The 26,822-nt window shown below is 34.8% G+C and overlaps 1 protein-coding gene across 5 annotated transcripts in view; it reads left to right on the top strand.

Moving 5' to 3' along the window:
* Positions 1-26,822, top strand: part of grid1.S (glutamate receptor, ionotropic, delta 1 S homeolog) — a 547,369-nt gene that overhangs the window by 435,248 nt on the left and 85,299 nt on the right. For all 5 annotated transcript variants that reach the window (XM_041571139.1, XM_041571138.1, XM_041571137.1 and 2 more), the window contains exons 6-8: positions 9,746-9,919; positions 15,527-15,688; positions 20,594-20,713. In XM_041571139.1, coding sequence (XP_041427073.1) covers positions 9,746-9,919; positions 15,527-15,688; positions 20,594-20,713 — 456 coding nt within the window. The remainder of the gene's footprint in view (positions 1-9,745; positions 9,920-15,526; positions 15,689-20,593; positions 20,714-26,822) is intronic.

The following is a 26,822-nucleotide window of genomic DNA, read 5'->3' as shown; positions in this document are numbered from 1 at the left end:
GGTCCAAGTCTTTGTTGTACCTCAGGGCATACTGTAGTTCATAGGGTAAAGTGCAGATATTATTTGTACTTTGCCCATTATTTACAAGGTTCACAATTTATTTAAAAAAAAAATTATATATATATATATATATATATATATTTATTTATTTTTTTCCATGCACAAAGTCGGCACTCATGTTTATGTAGTCTTGTTTGTCAGATGATTGTCTGAGATGTCTGAGATGATTGTGGAGGAACTAACGTTTCAGCTGCGTTAGTTAGTCTCCACAATCAACCAATTTATTTGTCCACTAAGTCCTGAAAATGCGGATCGTCTTTAAAAGATATAGCTATATCTATATATTCACAAACAACTGGAAGAGAAAAAACACACCAAATACATATACTAATTATATATATATACAATATATATATATATATATATATATATATATATATATATATATATATATATATATATATATATATATATATATATATATATATATATATTACAAACCTAGCAGTCAGCAATACAGTATGAAATCCATATGGATTTAGATTACTATAGAATTTATTTATGACCCCACAGAGCAGGCACAAAGTTAACATGTTTTCAACAGAATACATATATGGCTAATATCTAATAGCCTCCATTATGTTTGAGCCTTAAAACAAGTAAAACGTGGTGATGTCTTTATATATTTTTCCTAAATGAAAATTTTGAAAACCAGTGCTAACAAAAAATATGAGCCTCTTTTACTTGTTCATAGTATCATACCAGTTCTTTCATATCCTAATGAAGTAATTTTTTTCAGTGTCACATTTCACAGTATTTCCTTTAATCATGCCCTCCTTTGATTAATTTTGCTAAAGATACATAATATCCATTAATTTGCAAGTCTATTGACTACTTCTAAATGCTCTTGGCTTTCCTTTACCACACATATTTCAATGAATGATTTGTATGAGCCAGCTGTAATCACAGTAGGTCAGATATTACATACTGAGAGAGAAATGTCTAGCTTATAAATGAAATGCAAGTACAAATACTGTAGATTTGAACACAAAATATAAAAATATATACCCTATATAAGTATATATATATATATATATATATATATATTCTTAGGAGAGTAACATAAAGTCCAAATTTATCTAAATATTTTCACGATTTTTTCAGATTTTTTTCATCCGATTTTCACAAATTTCAAGGTTTTTTCGGAATTTTCACCTGGGGTATTGCACGAAACCCAGCGCACATCAAAAAATCATTGGGACTACTCCCATTGACTTTTATGCAACCTCAACAGGTCTGAGGTGGCAGATTTTCAGATTCTGACTTTTCCATCATCAGGTTTTCATAAATTCCCAAAAACTTGCGATTTTTTAAAAGTCTGATTTTATAAAAAAAAATCACGAATTTGTCTTGATTTTTGCATTCAGAGTTTAGTAAATGACCCCCTTAACACAGCTAATCCTTAGTTTACCTATAGAAAATGTTTAGTATACTGTAGGTACAGAATCTATTATCTGGAAGTCTGCTAAAAAAACAATTAGAGGCACATTTATTAAGGGTCGAATTTCAAATTCATGTACATTTTTTAAAACTCCAATAAACTCCCATGAACTCAAAATTCAACAAATGTATCATAAAAATCTAATTTGTTAAACTCGTGTGAGTAGGATTGACCCGAAAACTTGAATCTAATTCTCTGAAAAAAACTTGAATGTCAGGAAGGCAGCAAACAACTCCAAATTGATCTCCCATGACTTTAACAGCAATTTGGCAGGTTTAGGTGAGGAATAGTCTAAGATAAGATAAATCTTGAAAATTGAATTTTAATTTTTTTTTTAGTCGATTTTGACAGTTTGACAATGAAAAAAACTCAAAAATTTGAATCTCGAATTCAAATTTTCAATTCAACCCTTGATAAATCTGCCCCATAAACTTTAAATAAAGTCCATAAGATTATTTCTTCAGCAAAATGGATTCAGCTTAATTAGAACCAAGTACAAGGTATGTTTTTATTATTACAGAGAAAAAGGATATGTTTTTTAAAAATTAGAATTATTCGCTTAAAATGGGAGATAACCATTCTGTCATTTGGAGATTTCTGGCTAAGGGATCTTATACCAGTATTTCCCTTTGACTAGGGAATAGTCCAAATTCAATTCGAATTTGAAAAACATTAAAACTTTTGAATATCGAAATTTATCATGTACTGTCTCTTTAAAAATTCAACTTTGACATTCACCATCTAAAACATGCAGAATTGCTGTTTTAGCCTATGGGGATCTCCTGGAACCTAATTGGAGTCAATTGGTGGACTTTGAAAAATCAAAGTTTTTTGGGGGGAAAACTTTGAATAGAATTCGATAGATTGCGCTATTCCTTTGATTCCTACAATTTGAATCCGGCTTATTATTGGTTGGTATTTTTGAATTTGAATTTCGAAGTTTTTTCAATTTGAAATTCGACCCTTAATAAACATGCCCCAAAAAATTTGACCCTTAATAAATAAGTGACATTAAGGGGGTTATTTATCAAAGATAAAATTTGAAAGTTATGTGATTTTTCTTAACTCCTAATATACAATATTTGAATGTACTCACAACTCAAATGGGGAAAGTTATTTATGAAAAAAGTCAAATGTCTAACATTCGATTGAATAGAAACCACCCAAAAATTTGAATATAATTCAAATTGAGTTTTTCTTTTAAAAAAAACTCGAACATCAGGAAGGCTATTAAGATCTTCAAAAGGTTCAATGGACCTTTGCCATTGACTTCTACATGAACTCAGACGGTTTTAGGTGCAAAGTATCGAATTAGAACTGTTTCCAGGGTTGTGGTGTGTTAAATCTCACATTCGTATTCAAATTCGAGTTTTGGTTATAAATTCTAAATTGTGAGTTTTGACCATAGTGATTTGGACCTTTGGAAAATGGCAGTTAGAGAATTTTGCTTACAAAATCCCAATATGGGGTAGATTGGTAGGGTTGGGTGGAATTTACATTGTTTACATTCACCTACCCACTAACATCAGCTTGGAATTATTGGTTCAAGGCATGACCCTTGTTGACTACAAGCCTTTGTATCTTACACTGTGGTACAGATCATAGATAAATAAGCCCCACAATAATTCACTGTTGTCTGTACCCAAACAAGTGCAAGAAAGGGGACATAGGGCCCAGTGGGGCACTGCTCAGTGAAATGTATAGACTGAGTAAAATTCAGATTCTAAACATTCATACATTAATATCAATTAATGTACATGTATAAGTTCTGCATTTCACAATAATTTTCATGGACATTATACTTGAATCATATTTTAATGATCAATTTGAATTATTCCAGATTAGGGAACATGTGGAGGCCTATTTATTAAACATTAAATTTTAGTGATTTTAGAGTTTTTTTAAAACATGACAACTCACATTCTCTAAAACTTTGAATGTCATGAAATTTATTAACAGATCCAAATATAAAACGTACGAACGAGAAAAAAAAACTATTTGCTAAAAAATATGAATACCTCTAAAAAAAAATCTATTTTTACTGTTGATTCCTAGCAAGAAAAAATCTTAATGTCTGAATTAAATAAAAGTGGGCCAATGAAATCAGCGCAGCTCCCATTGAATTCTTTAGGACCTCGAAAACTTTTACTTGGCAAAGTTTTGCATCAGAGGTTGTTATGGTTTTTAAACTTAGCGGAATCTTGAATTTTTAGAGCGTTTAAGAAATATAGGAAAAGCACAATTCAAAACAAACAAAATTTTTTGAAAAACCCCCATAATTTAATTGTTACTAAGTGGGCCCCATAGTTATGGATTGAATAACTTTGCTCATCTCTGTAGTGGGATCAATAGTAAATTTTCATTTAACCCTTTCCCTGCCAGCCGTTTTGTCCTGGATGCGAACATCTACTGCCAAGCAGTTTTTAGATATTTTGCACTCTTTCACTTTAAGGGCCCTTCCTGGGGCAGTCTTTTAGTTTACCCAGGAAAACAATATATTGTTTTTTTCAGGACAACCTGAACTTTCAAAATATGCAAGAATTTTGGTGTAATTCTACTTCTGTAAAAAAATATAGGCTTCTAAGTGTCCAATAAAATGAAAAAAATCATGTTTCACAAAGAACAATCACATATATCAAAAACATTATTTACTTTATGTATGAGAACACAGCTGATTTGGAAAGGTCTATGTCTCCTGAACGCGGCAATACCAAATATATATAGTTTTATGGAAATTTCTCACTTGTATGGATCAAAATCTACAAGCAGTACACTAGCAAATGTCCAAAGCACCGCTACCCAAACGGCATACTTCTGATTTCAATGCCAAACATTCCACTAACAGTAGGTTTACCCTAGAAAACTACCCATTATTAGAAAGAACAGATTCTGGTGAATCAAAAATGGGTAAACATATCGTTGTACTCCAAACTACCAAGTTGCAATTGTTTCCTAAAGTTATAATGTTTTATAGAAATTGGTGAATTTTTTGAAAAATGACCTCAAAGCTTCCAATCTACAGAATCGTATCTCCCACACATCATTAGGTATCAATGTAAAACACCCCAAATATGAAAGCCTGGGGTCCACTGAACAGTTTGATGCCCAATATGTATAGGTGTACCCAAGCATGTGACATATAGGGGCCCTAAAATGTAGACACCTCATTTGAGCTATCAGTTCTGTAATTCCAGATACTGCAAAATCAACACATTTACGTCGTTTTGGGGGGGGTCAAAAGTAGAAAAAGGTATGTTCACCCCAGAAAACCATATATTTTCGGAAAGTACACATTCCCACGAATCTAAATTGGGTATGCATGTCTTTGTACTACAAAGTACCAAGCCGCAAACCATTCCTAAATTTGGTGATTTTGGTGACATTTCCAAAAATCACCTCAAAATTTCTACCCTGCAGCATCGTATTACCCACATACTTTTAGGTATCAAGAGAAATCACCCCAAATATGAAAGCCTAGGGTCCTCTGAACAGTTTGATGCCCAATATGTATAGGTGTACCCAAGCACGTGGCATACAGGGGCCCCAAAAGGAAGACCCCCATATGGTCTGTCATTTAAGGTACTGCAAAATCAACACATTTACATCGTTTTGGGGGGGGGTCAAAAGTAGAAAAAAGTGGGTTCACCCCAGAAAACCATATATTTTCGGAAAGTACACATTCCCACGAATCTAAATTGGGTATGCATGTGTTTGTACTCCAAAGTACAAAGCCGCAAACCATTCCTAAATTTGGTGATTTTGGTGACATTTCCAAAAATTACCTAAAAATTTCTACCCTGCAGCATCGTATTACCCACATACTTTTAGGTATCAAGAGAAATCACCCCAAATATGAAAGCCTAGGGTCCTCTGAACAGTTTGATGCCCAATATGTATAGGTGTACCCAAGCACGTGGCATACAGGGGCCCCAAAAGGAAGACCCCCATATGGTCTGTCATTTCAGGTACTGCAAAATCAACACATTTACATCGTTTTGGGGGGGTCAAAAGTAGAAAAAAGTAAGTTCACCCCAGAAAACCATATATTTTCGGAAAGTACACATTCCCACGAATCTAAATTGGGTATGCATGTCTTTGTACTCCAAAGTACAAAGCCGCAAACCATTCCTAAATTTGGTGATTTTGGTGACATTTCCAAAAATCACCTCAAAATTTCTACCCTGCAGCATCGTATTACCCACATACTTTTAGGTATCAAGAGAAATCACCCCAAATATGAAAGCCTAGGGTCCTCTGAACAGTTTGATGCCCAATATGTATAGGTGTACCCAAGCACGTGGCATACAGGGGCCCCAAAAGGAAGACCCCCATATGGTCTGTCATTTCAGGTACTGCAAAATCAACACATTTACATCGTTTTGGGGGGGTCAAAAGTAGAAAAAAGTAAGTTCACCCCAGAAAACCATATATTTTCGGAAAGTACACATTCCCACGAATCTAAATTGGGTATGCATGTCTTTGTACTCCAAAGTACAAAGCCGCAAACCATTCCTAAATTTGGTGATTTTGGTGACATTTCCAAAAATCACCTCAAAATTTCTACCCTGCAGCATCGTATTACCCACATACTTTTAGGTATCAAGAGAAATCACCCCAAATATGAAAGCCTAGGGTCCTCTGAACAGTTTGATGCCCAATATGTATAGGTGTACCCAAGCACGTGGCATACAGGGGCCCCAAAAGGAAGACCCCATATGGTCTGTCATTTCAGGTACAGCAAAATCAACACATTTACATCGTTTTGGGGGGGTCAAAAGTAGAAAAAAGTAAGTTCACCCCAGAAAACCATATATTTTCGGAAAGTACACATTCCCACGAATCTAAATTGGGTATGCATGTCTTTGTACTCCAAAGTACAAAGCTGCAAACCATTCCTAAATTTGGTGATTTTGGTTATGTTTCCAAAAATCACCTCAAAATTTCTACCCTGCAGCATCGTATTACCCACATACTTTTAGGTATCAAGAGATATCACCCCAAATATGAAAGCCTAGGGTCCTCTGAACAGTTTGATGCCCAATATGTATAGGTGTACCCAAGCACGTGGCATACAGGGGCCCCAAAAGGAAGACCCCCATATGGTCTGTAATTTCAGGTACAGCAAAATCAACACATTTACGTCGTTTTGGGGGGGTCAAAAGTAGAAAAAGGTATGTTCACCCCAGAAAACCATATATTTTCGGAAAGTACACATTCCCACAAATCTAAATTGGGTATGCATGTGTTTGTACTCCAAAGTACCAAGCCACAAACCATTCCTAAATTTGGTGATTTTGGCGACATTTCCAAAAATCACCTCAAAATTTCTACCCTGCAGCATCGTATTGCCCACATACTTTTAGGTATCAAGAGAAATCACCCCAAATATGAAAGCCTAGGGTCCTCTAAACAGTTTGATGCCCAATATGTATAGGTGTACCCAAGCACGTGGCATACAGGGCCCCCAAAAGGGAGACCCCCATATGGTCTGTCATTTCAGATACTGCAAAATCAACACATTTACATCGTTTTGGGGGGGTCAAAAGTAGAAAAAAGTAGGTTCACCCCAGAAACCATATATTTTCGGAAAGTACACATTCCCACGAATCTAAATTGGGTATGCATGTCTTTGTACTCCAAAGTACCAAGCCGCAAACCATTCCTAAATTTGATGATTTTGGTGATATTTCCAAAAATCACCTCAAAATGTCTACCCTGCAGCATCGTATTACCCACATACTTTTAGGTATCAAGAAATATCACCCCAAATATGAAAGCCTAGGGTCCTCTGAACAGTTTGATGCCCAATATGTATACAGATGAAGCCACTTGGATTTGTGAGTTAAATGCGTCATGACTCAGAGTTAATTGAAGAAACTGTGTTATCTAAAGTTATCTTAACTCATTTAATGCATTTAACCTTTTCATTAGCATACCAAAGCACCATTGTTCACAATGGTGAATGCTTTAATTAGATGGGATGTTGTGTCACAGTTTTCTGTGTTAAATGAGATAAATGGGATATCTGTGTTTAGTTATTCTGTGTCAAACAGACAAACCAAAGTGGCTGCATCTGTAGGTGTACCCAAGCACGTGGCATATAGGGGCCCCAAAAGGAAGACCCCCATATAGTCTGTCATTTCAGGTACTGCAAAATCAACACATTTACATAGTTTTGGGGGGGGCAAAGGTAGAAAAAAGTATGTTCGCCCCAGAAAACCATATATTTTTGGAAATTACACATTCCCGCGAATCTAAATTGGGTATGCATGTCTTTGTACTCCAAAGTACCAAGTCGCAAGCCTTTCCTAAATTTGGCGATAAAAGCAACGGTTTTTACATTTCTGAAAATCGCCTAAATATATTGCAATTGGCCGCATTTATCTCACCCAACTTCTTACATACAATTGTAAAACACCATAAATACTGATGCCAAGGGTCTACTGAACAGTTTTATGCCCAATATGCATTGATATACCAAGGCAGCTGGCATGTGCGGACCCCAAATGTAAATAGTGAATATTCGCCTTCTGTGAACATAGACCCTTGACTTCATATTATGTGCCTCAAGACCCTCCTAACAGCAAAGACCCCCCAAAACCATATGTTTTTGGAAAGTACACATTCTGACGAAAACAACCAAGATAAAGACGTCTTTCTACAGCAAAGTACCAAACTGCAAAACTTTTATAAACATAGAGATTTTTACATTTCCGAAAATCACCTAAAAATTTTGAAGTATGCCACATTTATCTCACACAATGTTTTACGTACAAAGAAAAATCACCCCAAATATGGACATCAGAGGTCTACTGAATAGTTTGATGCCCAATATGCATAGATTTACCAAAGTATATGGTGTGTACGGCCCCAAATGAAAAATGTGCATATGAATTTTCACGCTGGCCAACTAAGCTGCTGAAAAGAGAACCCCAACTGTGCGTTATGTGCTGTAAGACCCCCAAACTGTAAAAAGACCCCAGAAAACCATATATTTTTGGAAAGCATATATTCTGACGGATCAATCTAAGTAAAATAATATACCAAAGCACCAAACAGCAAAACTATACTAAAGATACATAAGGAACAATAATCCAGGGATAAAATTGCAATAAAACCACAAAAATTGTGCAAATCAATGAAATAACAAAATAACTGCACCGACAGCGTAATTAGTGGCCGAAATCGATTATCCAATAGTCACGCTGCTGAAATAAACAGTTTTTATGGGTAAAAAAAAACACAAATTGGTGAAATGAAAAAGTAAAAAAAATAAAATGTGTGTACACTTCCAAGAATTGTGTGACAGTGTATAAGTGTGTATAAGTGTGTATATAAGTCCATATAAGTGTATATAAATGCATATAAGTGGAAAATGAAAAATTAAAAAAAACTTTTTTTGTTGTTTTTTTTTATACTAAAATATGTGTGTATGTGTGTATAATGTAGGTAGGTGTATGTAAGTGTGTAAAATAAAGGCCACTTACCGTTTTTGGCTGATCTTAGAGCTGGAGAAGAGAGAGAAGCAGATCTGCAGATTCACAGCAAGCAGGAAGTGTGTGGGCGTCGCTGGAACACGAGGTGAGCAGGAGGAAGCAGAGCAGCAAGGCAGACACGCGATTTGCTGTGTCTGCCTCTTTTAGGTCGGCCCTGCGACAATCCAGTCGCAGGACCGACATGACAGCCCCCCAGCCTCGTTGCCCAGGGGGCTGTCAATGCTGCTAAACCTCTGCAGAGGCAGCTAAAGCCGCTGATGCAGAGTACAGCATGTAAAACTGCAAGCACGTACAATGTACGTGCTTGGCAGTTAAAGCCCTTGCCTGCCAGAACGTACGGTGTACGTGCTTGGCAGGCAAAGGGTTAATTAGCAAGATACAGTACATTTGCTTGTAGAGCAAGAATCACAATGTACTTTCTTGGTGTCTTATTATAGTCATATATTTTAGACCATATGGAACAGAAATATACTGTAGGTACAAATATTCTTAAATTTGATATATGTAATATGCTACCTTTATAATGTTTATACTGCTTCACATTCTCTCTTTTTTAAAGTCCCAGTGTGGTATGGGAATGTAATTGTCTATGAACACTATCAATATTGTGACCTAGTATTGTTGAACTGTGTTTTTAAACATTTTTTACAGACTAAAAATTAAATATATTTGATATTCACAGTGTTATACGAAGTTATGCTATATTGCTTAATTTGTTAAGTAAAAATATCTGACTTTTTTAAAATAGGAAATCAATGATGCAGAAATTGTGGAGCTTGTACACAGTGCAATTGGAAGGATTACAGTTATAAGACAGATTTTCCCTTCTATAAAAGACAACAATATCAGATGTGTGAGAAATAACCATAGGATTGCTTCACTCCCCTGTGATCCACAAGAGGGATATCTACAAATGTTACAGGTTAGTAGTGTGAAAGATGTTTCAACTGGATGTTTGCTAAGAAATGAATAAATGGATCACTGAAAACTAGCAGGTTGTTTGTTATGAAGATAACTAAATAACAGTATAGTCTGTATATTTCCATCACTGGCATAAGCCAAGTGTCAAACCAATATTTCATTTGGAGAGATACTCTTAGGGGCAGATTTATCAAGGGTCAAATTTCGAGTTTATGGGAGTTTCTAAAAACTCCCATCAAAACTCCCATAAACGCAAAATTCGAAAAAAAAGTCCAATCAAAATTTATATTAAGAAAAAAAAAATCGAATTTTCTAAAAATGGGTGTATAGGATAGAGCTGCAAATTCGAATCATGTTGAAATTGAATTTGATAAAATTTGATTCAAGGTTTTTCACTCCAAAAAAAAATGTGAAAATTTTTTTAAATTTTTCGAATTTGGACTATTTCCTAGTCGAATTACACTAAAATAGACTCAAAATTTGAATTCAAAAATTAAAATTTCACTTCGACCCTTGATAAATCTGCCCCTTATTGTCTCAGAAGTAAATAGTGTGATTCAAACAGGGGTATTTGCTAAAACTCAACTTTTTCTCACTATATTAAAGAAATTTGGCCAAACTCCCAAATCCAAATACCCTTATAATATACCTTTAAAAGTCCTTGAAAAAATTAGTGCAACAAAATCGACTGTCAATTTAAAATTATGAGACTTTATAGAATTGTTGCCCTGAAAACTCAAATTTATCAAATTATCAAATGGCCCTGAACTAAGAATCCTGAAGACAAAAAACTTTTTTAAATGGACCTTTAAAAAATGGACCTTCTGCTGTTTTTAGCAGCCTCAGAGTATAATAAATCTTGAAAAATTGCATTTCCCTCTAAAAATTCAAGTTTTTTTCCTTTAAAAACTGGACCAGAAAAAATCACGTTTTAATAAATATCTCTGTTAAAGTACAGATTTAGTAAGGTTTTGTATTTCCACTGGTAAGGGGGTGCATTATCAAGTTTCAAATTTACATTTTTGCCAAGATTCAAATTTTTTTGCACAAAAACTCACAAATTGAAATTATATTTTCAAAAACTCAAATGTCTATTTATTAAGCAAACAAAAAACCTTGAAAACTCAAATGTAAAAAAATCAGCATCTAAAAGCTGGTGAGTTCATGAAGAAGTCAATGGGAGTTGTACTGGGCAAAATTGAAGCCATTTTTTACAAATCAGAGTTTTCAAGTTTTAATTTTGAGTTTTTGATTGTATTCAATTGAGTTTTTTACATTTGGATTTTTTCATAAATATGCGAACTTTCAAGTGTTTTAAATTGTGAGTATATTTGAAGTAGAAAAATTATTTTGATAAATACAGTAGGCATCTAGGTGTACTTGGTGATTCTTTAGGAAAAACTTTCAACTCATACTGCAATAATCATGCTCAACCAGCATTTATTTTCTACTTTGATTAGGTGGGGCAGGAACTGGTCTGTAATTGGTTCACAGATTTAAGCAACAAGATACAAATAAGTTTGATAAACTGGCCTACAAACTCACTGAAATCTCACTGAAATTAAGACAAATAATCTTGGTTTCTTCAATATACAGTATGTTTCCAAGTGTAACTGTTTTGCTTTTATAAGTGCTGCCAAACCTTTAGGTACTAGATGTTCAGCTTTGCAACTACATTATTAAATGCACAAGACATTTTTCCATAGTTTGTAGAGCTAATAAACACAAATGGCCAATTAGATCATAGTACTCGTTAGACTATTTTTTCAACAAGTTTGTTTCATTGCAATAGGAAAGGTGTTTTAGTATGTCTTACAGAGATAAATATAAAAATGTGTAATTTATCTTTAAGACATTCTTAAAATAATTTCAAATTCTTTTGTTTCTACCTTATCAATTGTAAGGAAGAACAATCTACCTATACTAAGTTTCAGAATTCCCTTTGATCTAATCCTTATTAAACTGAATGATATGTTGCACCACATTGCAATATGTGCAAAAAAATTAACAAGCAGCTAACCTGATTAATCTATATCTAAAGATAAACATGTAAGCAGAAATGTACCATTTGCACACTATTGTAGTTGTTTAGCAACGGTTAAATTGGAGTTCTGTCCTTGTTATTATTCATCACACACTATAATACTATGGATATAATCAATTAATATTAAAGCACATGATAAAGTACCACCCAGAATGTTCATGTGAAATTAATATAAAGATTAAATGAAATATCTGTAGAAAATAATCCAACATTAATATTGTTGGTTTATTTATGCTGAAAATTAAAAGAGTATTTGCTGCAGCTAGAAACAATTTGATGCGTTTATTTAAATTAAGTTTTATTAAATGAAGTTTTTAGATTAGAATTTTTTTATTTAAGATTCAAAATTTAGTAACATAGTAACGTTATAGTAACATAGTACGTAAGGTTGAAAATAGACACACATCCATCAAGTTCAGCCTTTGAACTCTTTTTTTAACCTGCCTAACTGCTAGTTGAACCAGAAGAAGGCAAAAAAAACCATCTGAAGCCTCTCCAATTTGCCTCAGAGGGGGAAAAAATTCCTTCCCGGACTGGCAATCTGTGTGTTCTGGCAAATGCCAGAGGGGCTGCTATAAGGTGCCATAGAAAGTCAGTATTTTGTGGGCTAGTGGGGGCTGTTTGGGCCTCTGTGTGGTCTGATTGGGCCTCTGTGAACCTGAAATGGCAGGGCCTATTTTGATTCTCAGTCCAGACCTGCCTGGGTCAACTTGTACTATGAGGTATCTTCCATAACCATGTATTTCCTCACTTGCTAAAAAGCCATCTAACCCCTTCTTAAAGCTATCTAATGTATCAGCCTGTACGACTGATTCAGGGAGAGAATGCAACATCTTTACAACTCTCACTGTAAAAAGCCCCTTGGGTTTGCCTAGTGCAATCCCATTAAGGGTATAAGTGGCTTATATATTTCTATATCCCAGGTGCATGTCTTAACATTTATCATCATTGAATCTCATTTGCCACTTAGCTGCCAAGATTGCCAATTTGTCAAGATCCTTTTGCAAGGATTGACATAGCTATCAGTGGCTGTGGAATTTGGCTATATTTCAGTATCAAAGTCCTGATGTTAAAGAGATACTGACACCAAAAATTAAACCATTTTTACATCTATCATAGTATTGCCTTTGTTTGTTACTTACAATTTTGCCATAAAGTATTTGCTCAAAGCTTTTACATTACCCGTCTGACTCCTCGTGCTCGTCTATGAGGGGGCGGCCATATTTGTGTAGCAGAAGTCCGTTAGCATTAAAAAGATTAACTGACAGGCTGAGATGGGACAGTCAGGTTGGCAAAACAATCAGGTGTAGGAACATCAGCTAACAATTATTTACAGAAACAAACCTCTCAACAAAAAACAATCACCATGAACTGTAGGTAACTTTTAATGTACTTTCATATTTTAAAAAGTAGTTTTTTTAGCGTCAGTATCACTTTAATAATCACAGTAAAACAAAAATATCAAAAGTTAATTCTTGATTCCAGCAATGAATTAGAGATAGAACAAAGCACTTTCATCATTCATTTCCAAATTTTTCAAGGGAAAGATAAGAAGCAGTGATGGGCGAATTTCTCCTGTTTCGCTTCGCCGAAAAATTTCTGAATTTCCCTTGCATATTATAAATTAAGTGGCAGAGCAAGCCTTTAAATAAACCTTTCATATAAATCTTACCTTTTGTTTTAGCAACTATATGAGCTGTACACTATAGCTCTTTAGACAACACAAAGAAAAGAAACATATAGAAATGAATTTACTATTTCAACTGGTTGAACCATATTTTTGCACTATTAACTTAATAAAGACAATGCTGATTGTTTACAATAACAAAAATAAAATGTAGAGTTTGTCACTGTGTCACAGGAGACAAATCTTTGCTTCAGGTGTAATCATCAGGATTTGTACTGTTTATTCATATATGTAATTAAAATCTGTTATTTTCATGATTTCTCTATCATTCAAGCTTTAACAATACATTTTATATTCTATGAATTGCAAGTGAATAAAGTGGGTTATTGTCTGTTCCTTTCATGATATCATATGCTGTTTTTCCACTGATCTTTCAAATGAATTAGAAAATTGCTGGGTATTATGTCTGTAGGATGATAAACATATGCTTTGCAAAAACAATGTATAATTTAAAACAGCTAGTTTCAGGGACACCTATAAAGCAAATGTTTTTTATTTTAGTGTTGTGTCTGTACTGCATAACTATAGTAATTTCAACTGAGAAAACAGAATTTGAAGTGTGAAATTCCACATGCAATATGTATATGAGTAGAAAAAACGACATTTTCAATCTTAATAAACTCTACTTACTTTATGTGTATCATGTTATTGAATGCAAAAGTCCCACATATATGTATCATATAAAGAATTAGATGAGAGTTGACCCAGCTTATGCATAAGACTTACTTTATTAGCCCAAGCTTATGTATTCACAATAACCGTAAAGATTTATGTCTTATAGATTGGTCGCTTAACTTCCCATTGCTCTTACTGATTCCTGTGCCCAGTGTTTTTCACGTGTTCAGTCTTTCTGAGTTGTAAATTGTTTCTACTTAATGAAAAAAAAACCATCAAGGCAGTTTTAACTTTCAATTTGCAAATTCTTTATTAAGAAATTACTTACCGATTCTCTGCTTGCACTCCTCTTTAGAAACAGTGACAGGGCGACAATCCATCATGCGGTGCTCGATTTCTCCTCCCTGCCTTCTATAGGAGATAGCCAGATCAGTTAGTCTGTTTTGGGGGAGAAATACTGCTGTGTGTGTGTGTCAAGGCAAGGGGGCATTGCCATCATACAGTATATAATTAAAGAGGGAGAATCAAATGCAGCAGTTGCTATGGACTACTAGTGGTAGCAGCTCCCTACCTTGTCAAAATGTCAGGCCAGAAAATACTAGACTCTAAAGTTAATTATTAGTCTCACATACCAATACTTAAAATAAACACCAAATTATAGCCTATGATTAAGTGTTTGTAACACGAAATGCGTAAGTCAGATGACACAATACATTTTTTCTACTTTTCTACAATTTGATGGAAGATTGCCTTTATTTGAGTGCCTGCTCCAGATTCTGTTACAAACGTATAATTAGTAACATGAAGATAGAAAAAGTGCATAAAAATATAATAAAATAACCACTTGCGCAATGTAATGCTCGAAGTTAATATAGCGAAAGACTACCTGTATATCTAACGATTCAGCTCTAACACATCTGTATTAAAAACAAATTATCCTTGCTGCAGTAAAGATTGTAATTGTTATGTCTATGGCTACCTTATTGATGGAGGGAAAGCATTTGCAGGAAATTAGTTGCCAGTAGTAGAGCATATTTATCATAGGTGACTAATCTCAACATGTGCCATCACCGTTACTGTTCCTTTAATCATGTAGGGTGAAATACAGGCAAATATAGATGAATAGTTTAAACAGGTTTGTCGTAGACCAAGTGCAAATCAGTCTATGTTGACTTTTTACATTTTGCATTCTACATTTTGTGTTTAGATAGCTAAAGTAAACATATCCTTAAATAAATTAAGCATCTGTGATTTTTTTGCAGGTTTCCAATCTATATCTGTATGACAGTGTGCTCATGTTGGCCAATGCTTTTCACAGAAAATTAGAAGACCGGAAATGGCATAGTATGGCAAGTCTAAACTGCATGAGGAAATCAACAAAGCCATGGAATGGAGGTAGATCCATGCTGGATACTATAAAAAAGGTATATCCTGCTGAATCCCCAAACAGCAGTATTTTTAAAATATCCACCATGGGGAAATATTAGTACTAAAGAATATACTGCTCTCCATTGATATTATCATGAAAGTGTTAGCTTTTCTTCAAATTTTTAAACCTTTCTTAGAAATAGAAAAAGGTATAGTAAACTGCATCTCTGTATTCTGCTTATTGAAAGCAATCTGCACAACCTACTGATATTTTTCCCTTAAACTGTAGCATTGACTGAATTAAATACTATTCATTTAGTGGATGAAGATGATCTACTTTCTTGAATACCATTTCCTTAGGCTACTGAAAATATAAAAAAAAATTTTTTTAAAGTAGATCTGTCAAAAATTAAGAATTCTTAAGTAGGACACTATGGGAAATTGTAATGATGTATTTCGGAACTTTCTGAATAATGAGTTTCCAGATATCAGATCCCCCTACAAGTATCTAGGGTTTTTCATGAGAAAAGGAACTCTTTGTTACACCATTACTGAATGAAAACCAAGTCTATGCATACAGTTTTACATAGATTTAAAATCTTTTCAGAGCAACAAGTGCATACCTTCCAACTGTCACGTTTTCTGTGGGGCAGTCCTGATTTTGACAGCTCAGCCCGCAGCCCCAGATTTTATTTGATCCCCTGCATTCATGCTAGAAAAAGATACAAGATTTCTGAGAATTAAAAGGAGCAGCTGCACTTTGATACATTTGTAACAATTTGAGATAAGCAAAGAAACAATTGTAACTATTTTATGAGCAAGTCTAGCAGCTTAAAGGGCAATTTCATCAGCATTAGCACAACATTATAACATTAAACACGGTCCTAAAACTCCTAGAAATGTTACATAGTTAGTTACATAGTTAAATCGGGTTGGAAAAAGATAAAGTCCATCAGGTTCAACCCCCCCCCCCCCAAATGAAAACCCAGCATCCATACACACACCCCTCCATATTTTTACATAAATTCTATATACCCATATCTATACTAACTATAGAGTTTAGTATCACAATAGCCTTTGATATTATGTCTGTCCATGAAATCATCCAAGCCATTCTTAAAGGCATTAACTGAATCAGCCATCACAACATCACCGGCATTGCATTCCACAACCTCACTGTCCTGACTGTGAAGAACCCCCTACGTTGCTTCAAATGAAAGTTCTTTTCTTCTAGTCTGAAGGGGTGGCGTCTGGTACGGTGATCCACTTTATGGGTAAAAAAGGTCCCCTGCTATTTGTCTATAATGTCCTCTAATGTACTTGTAAAGTGTAATCATGTCCCCTCGCAAGCACCTTTTTTCCAGAGAAAACAACCCCAACCTTGACAGTCTTCCATCCCTATAACCAGTTTAGTTGCACGTCTCTGCACTCTCTCCAGTTTATGTAAATCCCTCTTAAGGACTGGAGTCCAAAACTGCACTTTATACTCCACATGACCTATAAAGAGGCATAATTATGTTTCATCCCTTGAGTTAATGCCCTTTTTATGCAAGACAGAACTTTATTTGCTTTAGTAGCCACAGAATGACACTGCCCAGTATTAGACAACTTATCTACAAAAACCCCTAGGGGTATATTTATCGAAGAGTGAAGTTAATAGTGAAGTTCCGCCACTAGAGTGAAATTCCGCCACTCCTCTTCCGCCATTTCTATGGAATTTTTATAGGCATATTTATCAAAGGGTGAACTTTCACTTCACCCATTGATAAATATGCCTTTCAAAATCCCATAGAAATGAATTGAGAGCTGCGGAATATCACTCTAGTGGCGTAACTTCACTCTTTGATAAATTTACCCCCTAGATCCTTCTCATTTAAGGAAACTCCCAACACACTGCTATTTAGGGGCCGATTCACCAAGGGTCGAATATCGAGGGTTAATTAACCCTCGATATTCGACTGGGAATTAAAATCCTTCGACTTCGAATATCGAAGTCGAAGGATTTTAGCGCAAATAGTTTGATCGAACGATTAAATCCTTCTAATCGAACGATTAAATCCTTAGAATCGAATGATCGAAGGAATATCCTTCGATCAAAAAAACTTAGGAAAGCCTATGGGTACCTTCCCCATAGGCTAACATTGAGTTCGGTAGGTTTTAGATGGCGAACTAGGGGGTCGAAGTTTTTTCTTAAAGAGACAGTATTTCGACTATCGAATGGTTGAATAGTCGAACGATTTTTAGTTCGAATCCTTCGATTCGAAGTCGTAGTCAAAGGTCGAAGTAGCCCATTCGATGGTCGAAGTAGCCCAAAAAACACTTCGAAATTCGAAGTTTTTTTACTTCAAATCCTTCACTCGAAGTTATTGAATTGGCCCCTAAGTGTATAACTTGCATGTATATTATTTTTGCCAAAGTGCATAACCTTGCATTTATCAACATTGAACCTCATTTTCAAAATTTTGTAAACTGGGCATGGTAATTACATGGTGTGGCCATTAATTTTTCTAGTAATGGGAGGTATGCAAGTGAGCTTTTTAACTGCAACTTCTTTGTTCCATATAAGATTCTGCCCACCCCTTTGTGCCCTATCTCGACAGTCACTGGGACAAATACAGTTACAGTGAACTAAGAAAATAACAACAAAATACATCTCTGATGTATTGAAAGCCAACAACAGAGTTTACCATTTGATAATTATACCTCTAAAATGCCATCAAAATTAAAAGAAAATGGTGAAATTTACTGTGGTGGGCTCTGATTTCATACTTTGAAAAATGTGTCCCATAATGCTAATGCTGTAGGCTCTTATTTGAAGTCAACTTATTGTGACAGTTGCTATTCTGTTATCAATTAGTTATCAAAATATATGTACAGAATATATAGACATTATGGTCCATTCCATCATAGTTTTTTGTGAGCATAACATTCCCACAGATTTCTATGCTGATTTCTATAGAAGTCAGCACAGTCCTTTCTAAGTACTAAAGGAATATATCAATGCTTAGCAGACCCCTTTACGAAAAAAACAGATACTTTCCAGGTAGAATATTATACATACGTTGGTACCAACATATAAAGCAGCAAAATACAGATTATCCTACTTTTCATACATTGTTTTAAAAATGCCACTTTATTACATATATTTAATTCTGATGTTGATTCAAAGCAACATATCTGTTGAATTACAAAGAATATCACCATGAATTCTGACCAAAATAGTGCTGATATTGGTCAGATCTTGCAAATGCCATTATTTCCTAAGGGAGGATAAAGAATTTCTGTTTGTGAAAGTGTGAAAAGAAGTCATCAATATTCACTACCAGGCAATAATCTAGTCAAGGTAAATGAAATGCAATTGAAATAAAGGGTTTTCAATTATATTTAACGCTTTGAGGACATTTTCACTACCTCTCTGACAATAACTTTTCTTCCTTCCAACTTTCAAATATATGTTTATTTGTTGTACATGAGGTCACACAACATCTTATTACATCATTGTCAAATAAAGTTGTATACAACTAGCTTAAAATGTGTGACTGCTTAAGCAAATATAACATTGAAAATCTATCCTAGAGGGGGGTTACAGAAAGGGGTAAGTGGGTAATGCTAGCTCTTCAGGTAGTGGTAGCTTACAATTTTATATACAGGTATGGGACCTATTATCCACAATGCTCAGGACCTTTGCTTATATTCTTGTTCACCTTTAAATAAAATCCATGTCAGCCATTGGGCAGAGTAATCCCTAAATTGCTTTTCAGTGCATGCTGACCGTTCCTCAAATTGTTGAATCTCTTCCACTTTAGAGAGACAATCTCTAATTGTCGGTACCTGCTGTGTATTCCAGTGTTTGGGGATTAGTAGTTTGGCCGCATTCAACAAATGAGGAAGTGGTGAATTATTAAATTGTATTCTGTCCTCAGGGACATTCGAGCTTCCCTCCAACTTGAGTGGAAACATGCTAAGACTTTATAAATATTCGGATACACAGAAACCACTGATGTGCAACTAAAAAGGAACTAGTAGTATTTACTACTACTAGTAATTATTACTTTGCCACTTTTTAAATGGTACCCTTAGTTAGTAAATTTTTAACTGTAGTTTTTATTAAAGTTTGTGATTTAACAGAACCAGTACAAACTTAGATACCAAAGAGATGGAAAGAAAGAATAGAGGGAAAGAATGAGGAAAAATAATGTTTGTGAAAAAAAGGCATTCTATATACTTAATATTACTTATATTATGTTTAGTGTGATAATACTGTAGATCATGCCAAGTTCTGCCAAGACTACATAGTGCTCTCCGTCTCCTGTTTTCTCCTAATAACACACATACCCTGTGTGCCACAGTGCTCATGCATGGTTTAGCTAAGAGCAGATATTGTTATCCTGCTCTTATCCTATTACCCCCATAACTATTCTCCCCTTTATTCTATTTTGAACACTGGGTGCTGTAATAACCCAGTGCTGGGTGTTGTGGTATTATGGGCATTTTGTAGTCCAATTCTCCTACCATGGGTTATGATATAATAGGAACAATGCTGGGAACGTTGGCCATGCTGGAAATTATCATGTTGTGAATGGCATAAAAAAGACATTTAACTACTACATGTAGATAAGGGTAAGGTTTGAAAGACCCCTTCCTCAAACTGAAAAAGACCTTCTTTAAAACCAAAATGTATTGTGCATTTCCATTCTATTAATAACTGCAATATAAATTATTATGGAAAACCAACAGCATATATATCTTTGCTCAGTGCTATAGTTGCTCAGTTACAGATCTACGAGCATTGTCAATAATATTTAAACTTAAATTAACAAATTAACATCTTAACAATACATGTTCCTTGTAATATCACTGCAAGATAATCATATACATGCTTACAGTAGATATAAAAAAATGTAAAATAGACATTTTTCAACATTTTTAATTTTTTCCATTTTTAAATCTCATTTATTAAGGGTCGTATTACAGGATTAACTGGGATTATGGAGTTTAAAGAAGATGGAACCAACCCTCATGTCCAATTTGAAATTCTTGGAACGAGTTACAGTGAAACTTTTGGCAAAGATGTGCGAAGGGTAAATATGATCATTTCATTCATTGATTGGTATATTTTATTGTATATTTACCTATCTATCTATCTATCTATCTATCTATATATCTATCTATCTATCTATCTATCTATCTATCAATCAATCTATCTAGTGATCTCCTGGTCATGAGGTCATGCAAGCCAACTGCAGTTCTAATTTCTAACTAACTTGCATAAACAACACTATGTTTTAAAAGCCAATGGCTTTTAATCTTCACTCACTATAGTTGTGGAAATAGTGCTGATGTTAATATCCCCCAAAAATATTGTATGTGTTTGTTTCCGGAAGCACACTAATAATTACTTGATTATCCAATCTTCAATTTCAGGTATCATACTGATAAAATGGAGCCTTCTCATGTTTATAGATACACATCATAATAATAAACACATTCAATGTGCATGCTCAGAGCCTGTCAATCCACCAGTTTGAGGATGTCCCTGTACTTTTTCAAAGGTTTATAAACCATATTATTAAATTAATTATTACAGCAGTAAATTATTCTTATCAAGTGACATGTGAAGTGTGTCAAGAATATGTATAAATGTGTGTCAGTCAGTACGTAACAACTGTGCCTACAAGTACAGTATATTAAATACTATTTGCATTTGCAAGCAAAGCGGCTTCACATTTGTCTCTCTTGTTAAGGCAGAGCAACAGATTTACTCAGCTGGATTCATGCGATGAATATTTATATGACCTGCTCTGTTGAGTTGTTATGAAAAGGCATTAAAAATAATCTGCATTATTGCGGCATGCATTAATGATAGAAAATGTGAGTTTGGTACAAAACATAGTAAAGCAGCTCTATTTTTAGAACCATCACACATTAGAGTTCTTGGAATCTTTAGAACTATAAATGTAAATAATAAATTAACTTAGAAATGATATGCACAAACTTCATCATGTTTTAAGAAGAATATTTTTTGTGTTATATATATTTATATACTGTATGGGGCCGATTCACTAAGCTCGAGTGAAGGATTCGAATGAAAAAAATTCGAATTTCGAAGTATTTTTTTGGTACTTCGACCATCGAATTGGTTAAATTCGTTCGAATTCGAACGAAATCGAACGAATCGAACGAAAAATCGTTCGACTATTCGACCATTCGATAGTCGAAGTACTTTCCCTTTAAAAAAAACTTCGACCCCCTACTTCGGCAGGTAAAACCTACCGAAGTCAATGTTAGCCTATGGGGAAGGTCCCCATAGGCTTGCCTGTGATTTTTTGATCGAAGGATTTTCCTTCGATTGTTGGATTAAAATCCTTCGAATCGATCGATCGCAGGATTAGCGCTAAATCCTTCAACTTCGATATTCGAAGTCGAAGGATTTCAATTCGAGGGTCGAATTTCGAAGTATTTTTAACTTCGAAATTCGACCCTTAATGAATCTGCCCCTATGTGTGTGTGTGATTTGTATGTCTTAAGTAATGTTTCTGGGAGGGACAGAAATGTTGAAGAAATAACCCTTTCTTTAAAAGTTTAATTTAAATAAAAGGTTAGTTAAACCTTAGGCACAACTCTATTCAAGAGGGCAGGCAGGAAGGCCCTCTCACGCCCCATACCTGCCCTGGCTCTACCTTGTGCATCAGAGTTATTTAGTACTTTCTAATCAAACCTTTGTAATAAACTGTTTATGCTATAAAAGTCTAATATGCAAGCAACAACCACAGATGTGATTGCCCCACTATAAATTAACTTTGCAAATTACATGGAAGGAAGTAAGGATAAAAAACAATAACATTATTATACCCCTATAATAAAATAAAAAAAGTATTAAACTGAATTTCTAATTTAAGTCACAAGAAGGAATATATAAGAACAAGTAATGTGTCCTTATTTAAACATTGATGTGTTTTACTCCTTTAAAATAACTAGTTTACTAGTTGCTCAGACACTTAAAGGGTTGGTTCACCTTTAAGATAGCTTGTGGTATGTTATAGAATAGCTCATTTTAAACAACTTTTCAACTGACTTTCTTTTTCTTATAATTATTTTTTGATTATTTGCCTTCTTCTGACTCAAATGGGGATCACTGACCCCATTTAAAAAAACAAATGCTCTGTAAGGTTAAAAAATTACTGTTATTGCTACATTTTGTTACTCATATTTCTATTTTGAACCTCTCCTATTTATATTCCAGTCTCTTATTCAAATCAGTGCATGGTTTCTAGGGTCATTTGTGCTCTAGCAACCAGACTGAACAAAAGGCTAAATAACTCTGAAACCTAACTAGTGATGAGTGACATTTTTTGCAGAGTTTCGCCAGAAAAATTATGGCCATAGTTCCAATAACTGAAACAAATTGTCACGCAACAAAAACAATTTGACGCCAATAGACTTCAATGCATTTTTAGAAAATTTTAACAATTTGCTAATTGTTGGCATAGCGAAACGGGTCAGCTTCACCCATCACTAACCATAACTAATTGCAAAAAAAAAAAACAATTGCAAATTGTCTCAGAATAGCCCTCTTTATAAAAAGTAAATTCAAAGGTGAACAACCCCTTTAAAACAAATTACATAGGTCAAGGTATAAATATGTAAACTACACAGCAAATATGCACCATATTTCTGACAGTTGTAAAGTGAACCTTAACAGTAAACAGATAACTGAACAAAATATAAATTATAACTTGTCAGATTAACCTTTCCTAAGTAATACAACCATTGGTATTAAAAATGGTGCTTCAGCTACAGAGAATGCTGAGAGCTGTTATCAAGAGAGAAAAAAAGCATTGGTAATGTTGTTTACACATTTTACATTAACACATTAGGGAAGCTCTATTTCTTTCAATTTTAGTTATTTGAGTTATGGAACACAAGGTATAATTATTGCTTTTAATTTTCCCTGAAAAAAAGTATAATTCTTGACACTGTGGGGCACATTTACTAAGGGTCGAAGTGAATTCAAAGTGAATTTTTTAATTCAAAAACTTCAAATTCCGAAGTAATTTTTGGGTACTTCGACCATCGAATAGGCCAAATTCGACTTCGATTTGAATTGAAAATACTTTGAATATTCGACCTTTTGAAAATCAAAGTACTGTCTCTTCTACTTCGACACTTTGCCACCGTAAACCTGCCGAAATTGCTATGTTAGCCTATGGGGACCTCCTAGAACCTATAGCTAAAATTTGGCTAAGTTTTAAAAAGTCGAAGTACTTCTTTTGAAAATTGTTCGATCGATCGAGTCATTCGATTCGAACGATTTCTACAATGGATCGAACGATTTTGATTCGACCCAAAACGGCCAAAAAAATTCAAAAAGAAAAGTTTGACTATCGAATTTGGCCTATTCGATGGTCGAATTTGGCCTATTCGATGGTCGAATTTGAAGTTTTTTAACTTTGAAATTCAACCCTTGATAAATGTGCCCCGTTGTGTACAATTAGCTTTAGTTATTTTGAGAAAGGTATACAGTTATTTGACCTGTTATCCAAAACACGACACCTGGGGTTTTCCATATCTTTCTGTAATTTTAGATTTTGGACAAAGGCAACCCTCAATTAAAGTGCTAATGTGGAAACCCCAGTGCTCATATGATTTACATGGGCAAAAAGTTCTGATTGGCTTTCCAATATTTCAGATATTATCTCAAATGCTTAAAATGGGAAGACGTGTGTTCCACAGTGGGAGTACAGCAACGTTTTTCAATAAACAGTTATGTCCGAATACGAAAATACTCCATCTAAAATCTGCCGAAGTCATATATAAGTCAATGGCAGATGTTCCCTTAACCATTTGAAGATTTTTTAACCCTCACAAAATGTTCTGTTTTCGGTGTTTGATGCTGGGTTTTCTGCAAATACTCTAATTTTTTGTGGTATTCAGGAGTCAAACTCAAATAATTGGGTTTTTCTTAAAACAATCTGAAAAAGTCGCGGTTTTTCCCAATCCAAATTGTTGAGGTTTTTTTTATTGATAAATAAGGCCAAATCATGGATTCTAGTTTGGTCAAACTTTTTTTATTTAAAAAAACTGAAATATTTTGATAAATAACCACCTAAAAGTGATGCTGGGTTGCAAAGTAATCCAGTACAATCTATCAAAATATTATATATTATATAATAAAATATTATAAGGGAGTATTTTTTACAATACTGAATCAGTTGACCTCCATTTATTTATTTTTTGTCTTAATCGAGCAGTGCATAGAATCAGAAGCAATGGGCCTGTTGACATCTTGGACAAAGGCAACACTAAGGGGCCGATTCATCAAGGGTCGAATATCGAGGGTTAATTAACCCTCGATATTTGACTAGGAATTGAAATCCTTCGACTTCGAATATCGAAGTCGAAGGATTTAGCGCAAATTCTGCGATCGTACGATGGAAGGATTATTCCTTCGATCGAACGATTAAATCCTTCGAATCGAACGATTCGAAGGATTTTAATCCAACGATCGAAGGAATATCCTTCGATCAAAAAAACTTAGGCAAGCCTATGGGGACCTTCCCCATAGGCTAACATTGACTTCGGTAGCTTTTATCTGCCGAACTAGGGGGTCGAAGTTTTTTTTAAAGAGACAGTACTTCGACTATCGAATGGTCGAATAGTCGAACGATTTTTAGCTCGAATCGTTCGATTCGAAGTCGAAGGTCGTAGTCGAAGGTCAAAGTAGCCCATTCGATGGTCGAAGTAGCCAAAAAAACCTTTGAAATTCGAAGTTTTTTTACTTCGAATCCTTCACTCGAATTTAGTGAATCGGCCCCTTAATCAAAGTGCTAGGGGCAGATTTATCAAAGGTCGAGGTGAATTTTTGAATGTAAAAAATTTGAATGTTACGCTATTTTATGTGTACTTCGACTAGGGAATAGTACAAATTCAATTAGAATTTGAAAACATTTAGAAAATTTTACATTTATCATGTACTGTCTCTTCTAGTGATGGGCGAATTTATTCGCCAGGCGCGAATTCACGACGAATTTGCGCGATTCTGCGCCAGTGAATAAATTCGCGAAATGCCCGTGAAAATTCGCGGCAAAAATTTGCGGCGCAGTTTCGCGAATTATGCGCAAATTCACGATTTTTTGGCGAAGCAAAATGGCGCAAATTCGCCCATCACTAGTCTCTTCGACTTTAACCATTCCACATCTAAAACCTGGCGAATTGCTGTTTTAGCCTATGGGGGAACTCCTAGAACCTATTTGGAGTCAATTGGTGGACTTTGAAAAAATCGAAGGTTTTTTTTGGGAAAAACATTGAATCAAATTGATTGAATGTGCTATTACTTCGATTTGAACTATTCAAATTAGGCCAAATGTTGACCTATTCAATCGAAAACGGACCTATTTGACCAAAAAAAACTTTGAATTAATTTTGGTTGGTCTTTTTGAATTTGGATTTGGTTTTTATCAATTTGAAATTCAACCCTTGATAAATATGCCCCCTAATGTAGAAATCCCAGTGCTCATGTGGTTTACATGAACAAAAAATTCTGATTGGCTTTCCAATTTTTCAGAAATTTCAAGCATCATTTCCACTGAAAATTCCCATAATATAGTTTTTTTTCCAGAATTCCCTGATGCATTGCAATTGCAGCAATACATTGTAACCCCAATTTAGCCTAAATAAACAAATACCAACTAGTGTGGTAGAGCATGGGCTACACAGGACCCTCTTTCGCCAGGGTGGACTTTCGCTATATGGGAAGAGCCACTTGCTGATGTTGTTGAACTACAACTCACTACTACCAAAGGTGTAAAAAAATAGAGTTGGATGCCAGGTTCTTTGCAAAACAGTAGAACAGGCTTCATTCAATTATAAAGCACCACAGGGTTATCACAATCACACATGAGGTAGTCAGAATACATATCAGGTGCATCAAAGGTGTAGCAGACATAGCATAGAAAGACACCACAGTAGAAATAGCACGTGGAGTTGAAAGTATTACCTTCCAGGTTGTCAGTACCTCAGGTGGCCCAGATCCCCTACAGCAGACGTGGAACAGGGATAGAACAATAACCTGTTTCCCTTGTCAGTACTGTGGTGCCTTCACTACAGTCAAGCAGGAGCTACTCCCCTCTATCTTCCTTGATGGAGTTTGAGCTGCTCCTACTAACTAAGCCTCACTGGCTCACTCTCTCT

The sequence above is a fragment of the Xenopus laevis genome, chromosome 7S (genome assembly GCF_017654675.1).
Source record: "Xenopus laevis strain J_2021 chromosome 7S, Xenopus_laevis_v10.1, whole genome shotgun sequence".
NCBI lineage: Eukaryota > Metazoa > Chordata > Amphibia > Anura > Pipidae > Xenopus > Xenopus laevis.
This window is presented reverse-complemented; position numbering and strand designations above follow the sequence as displayed.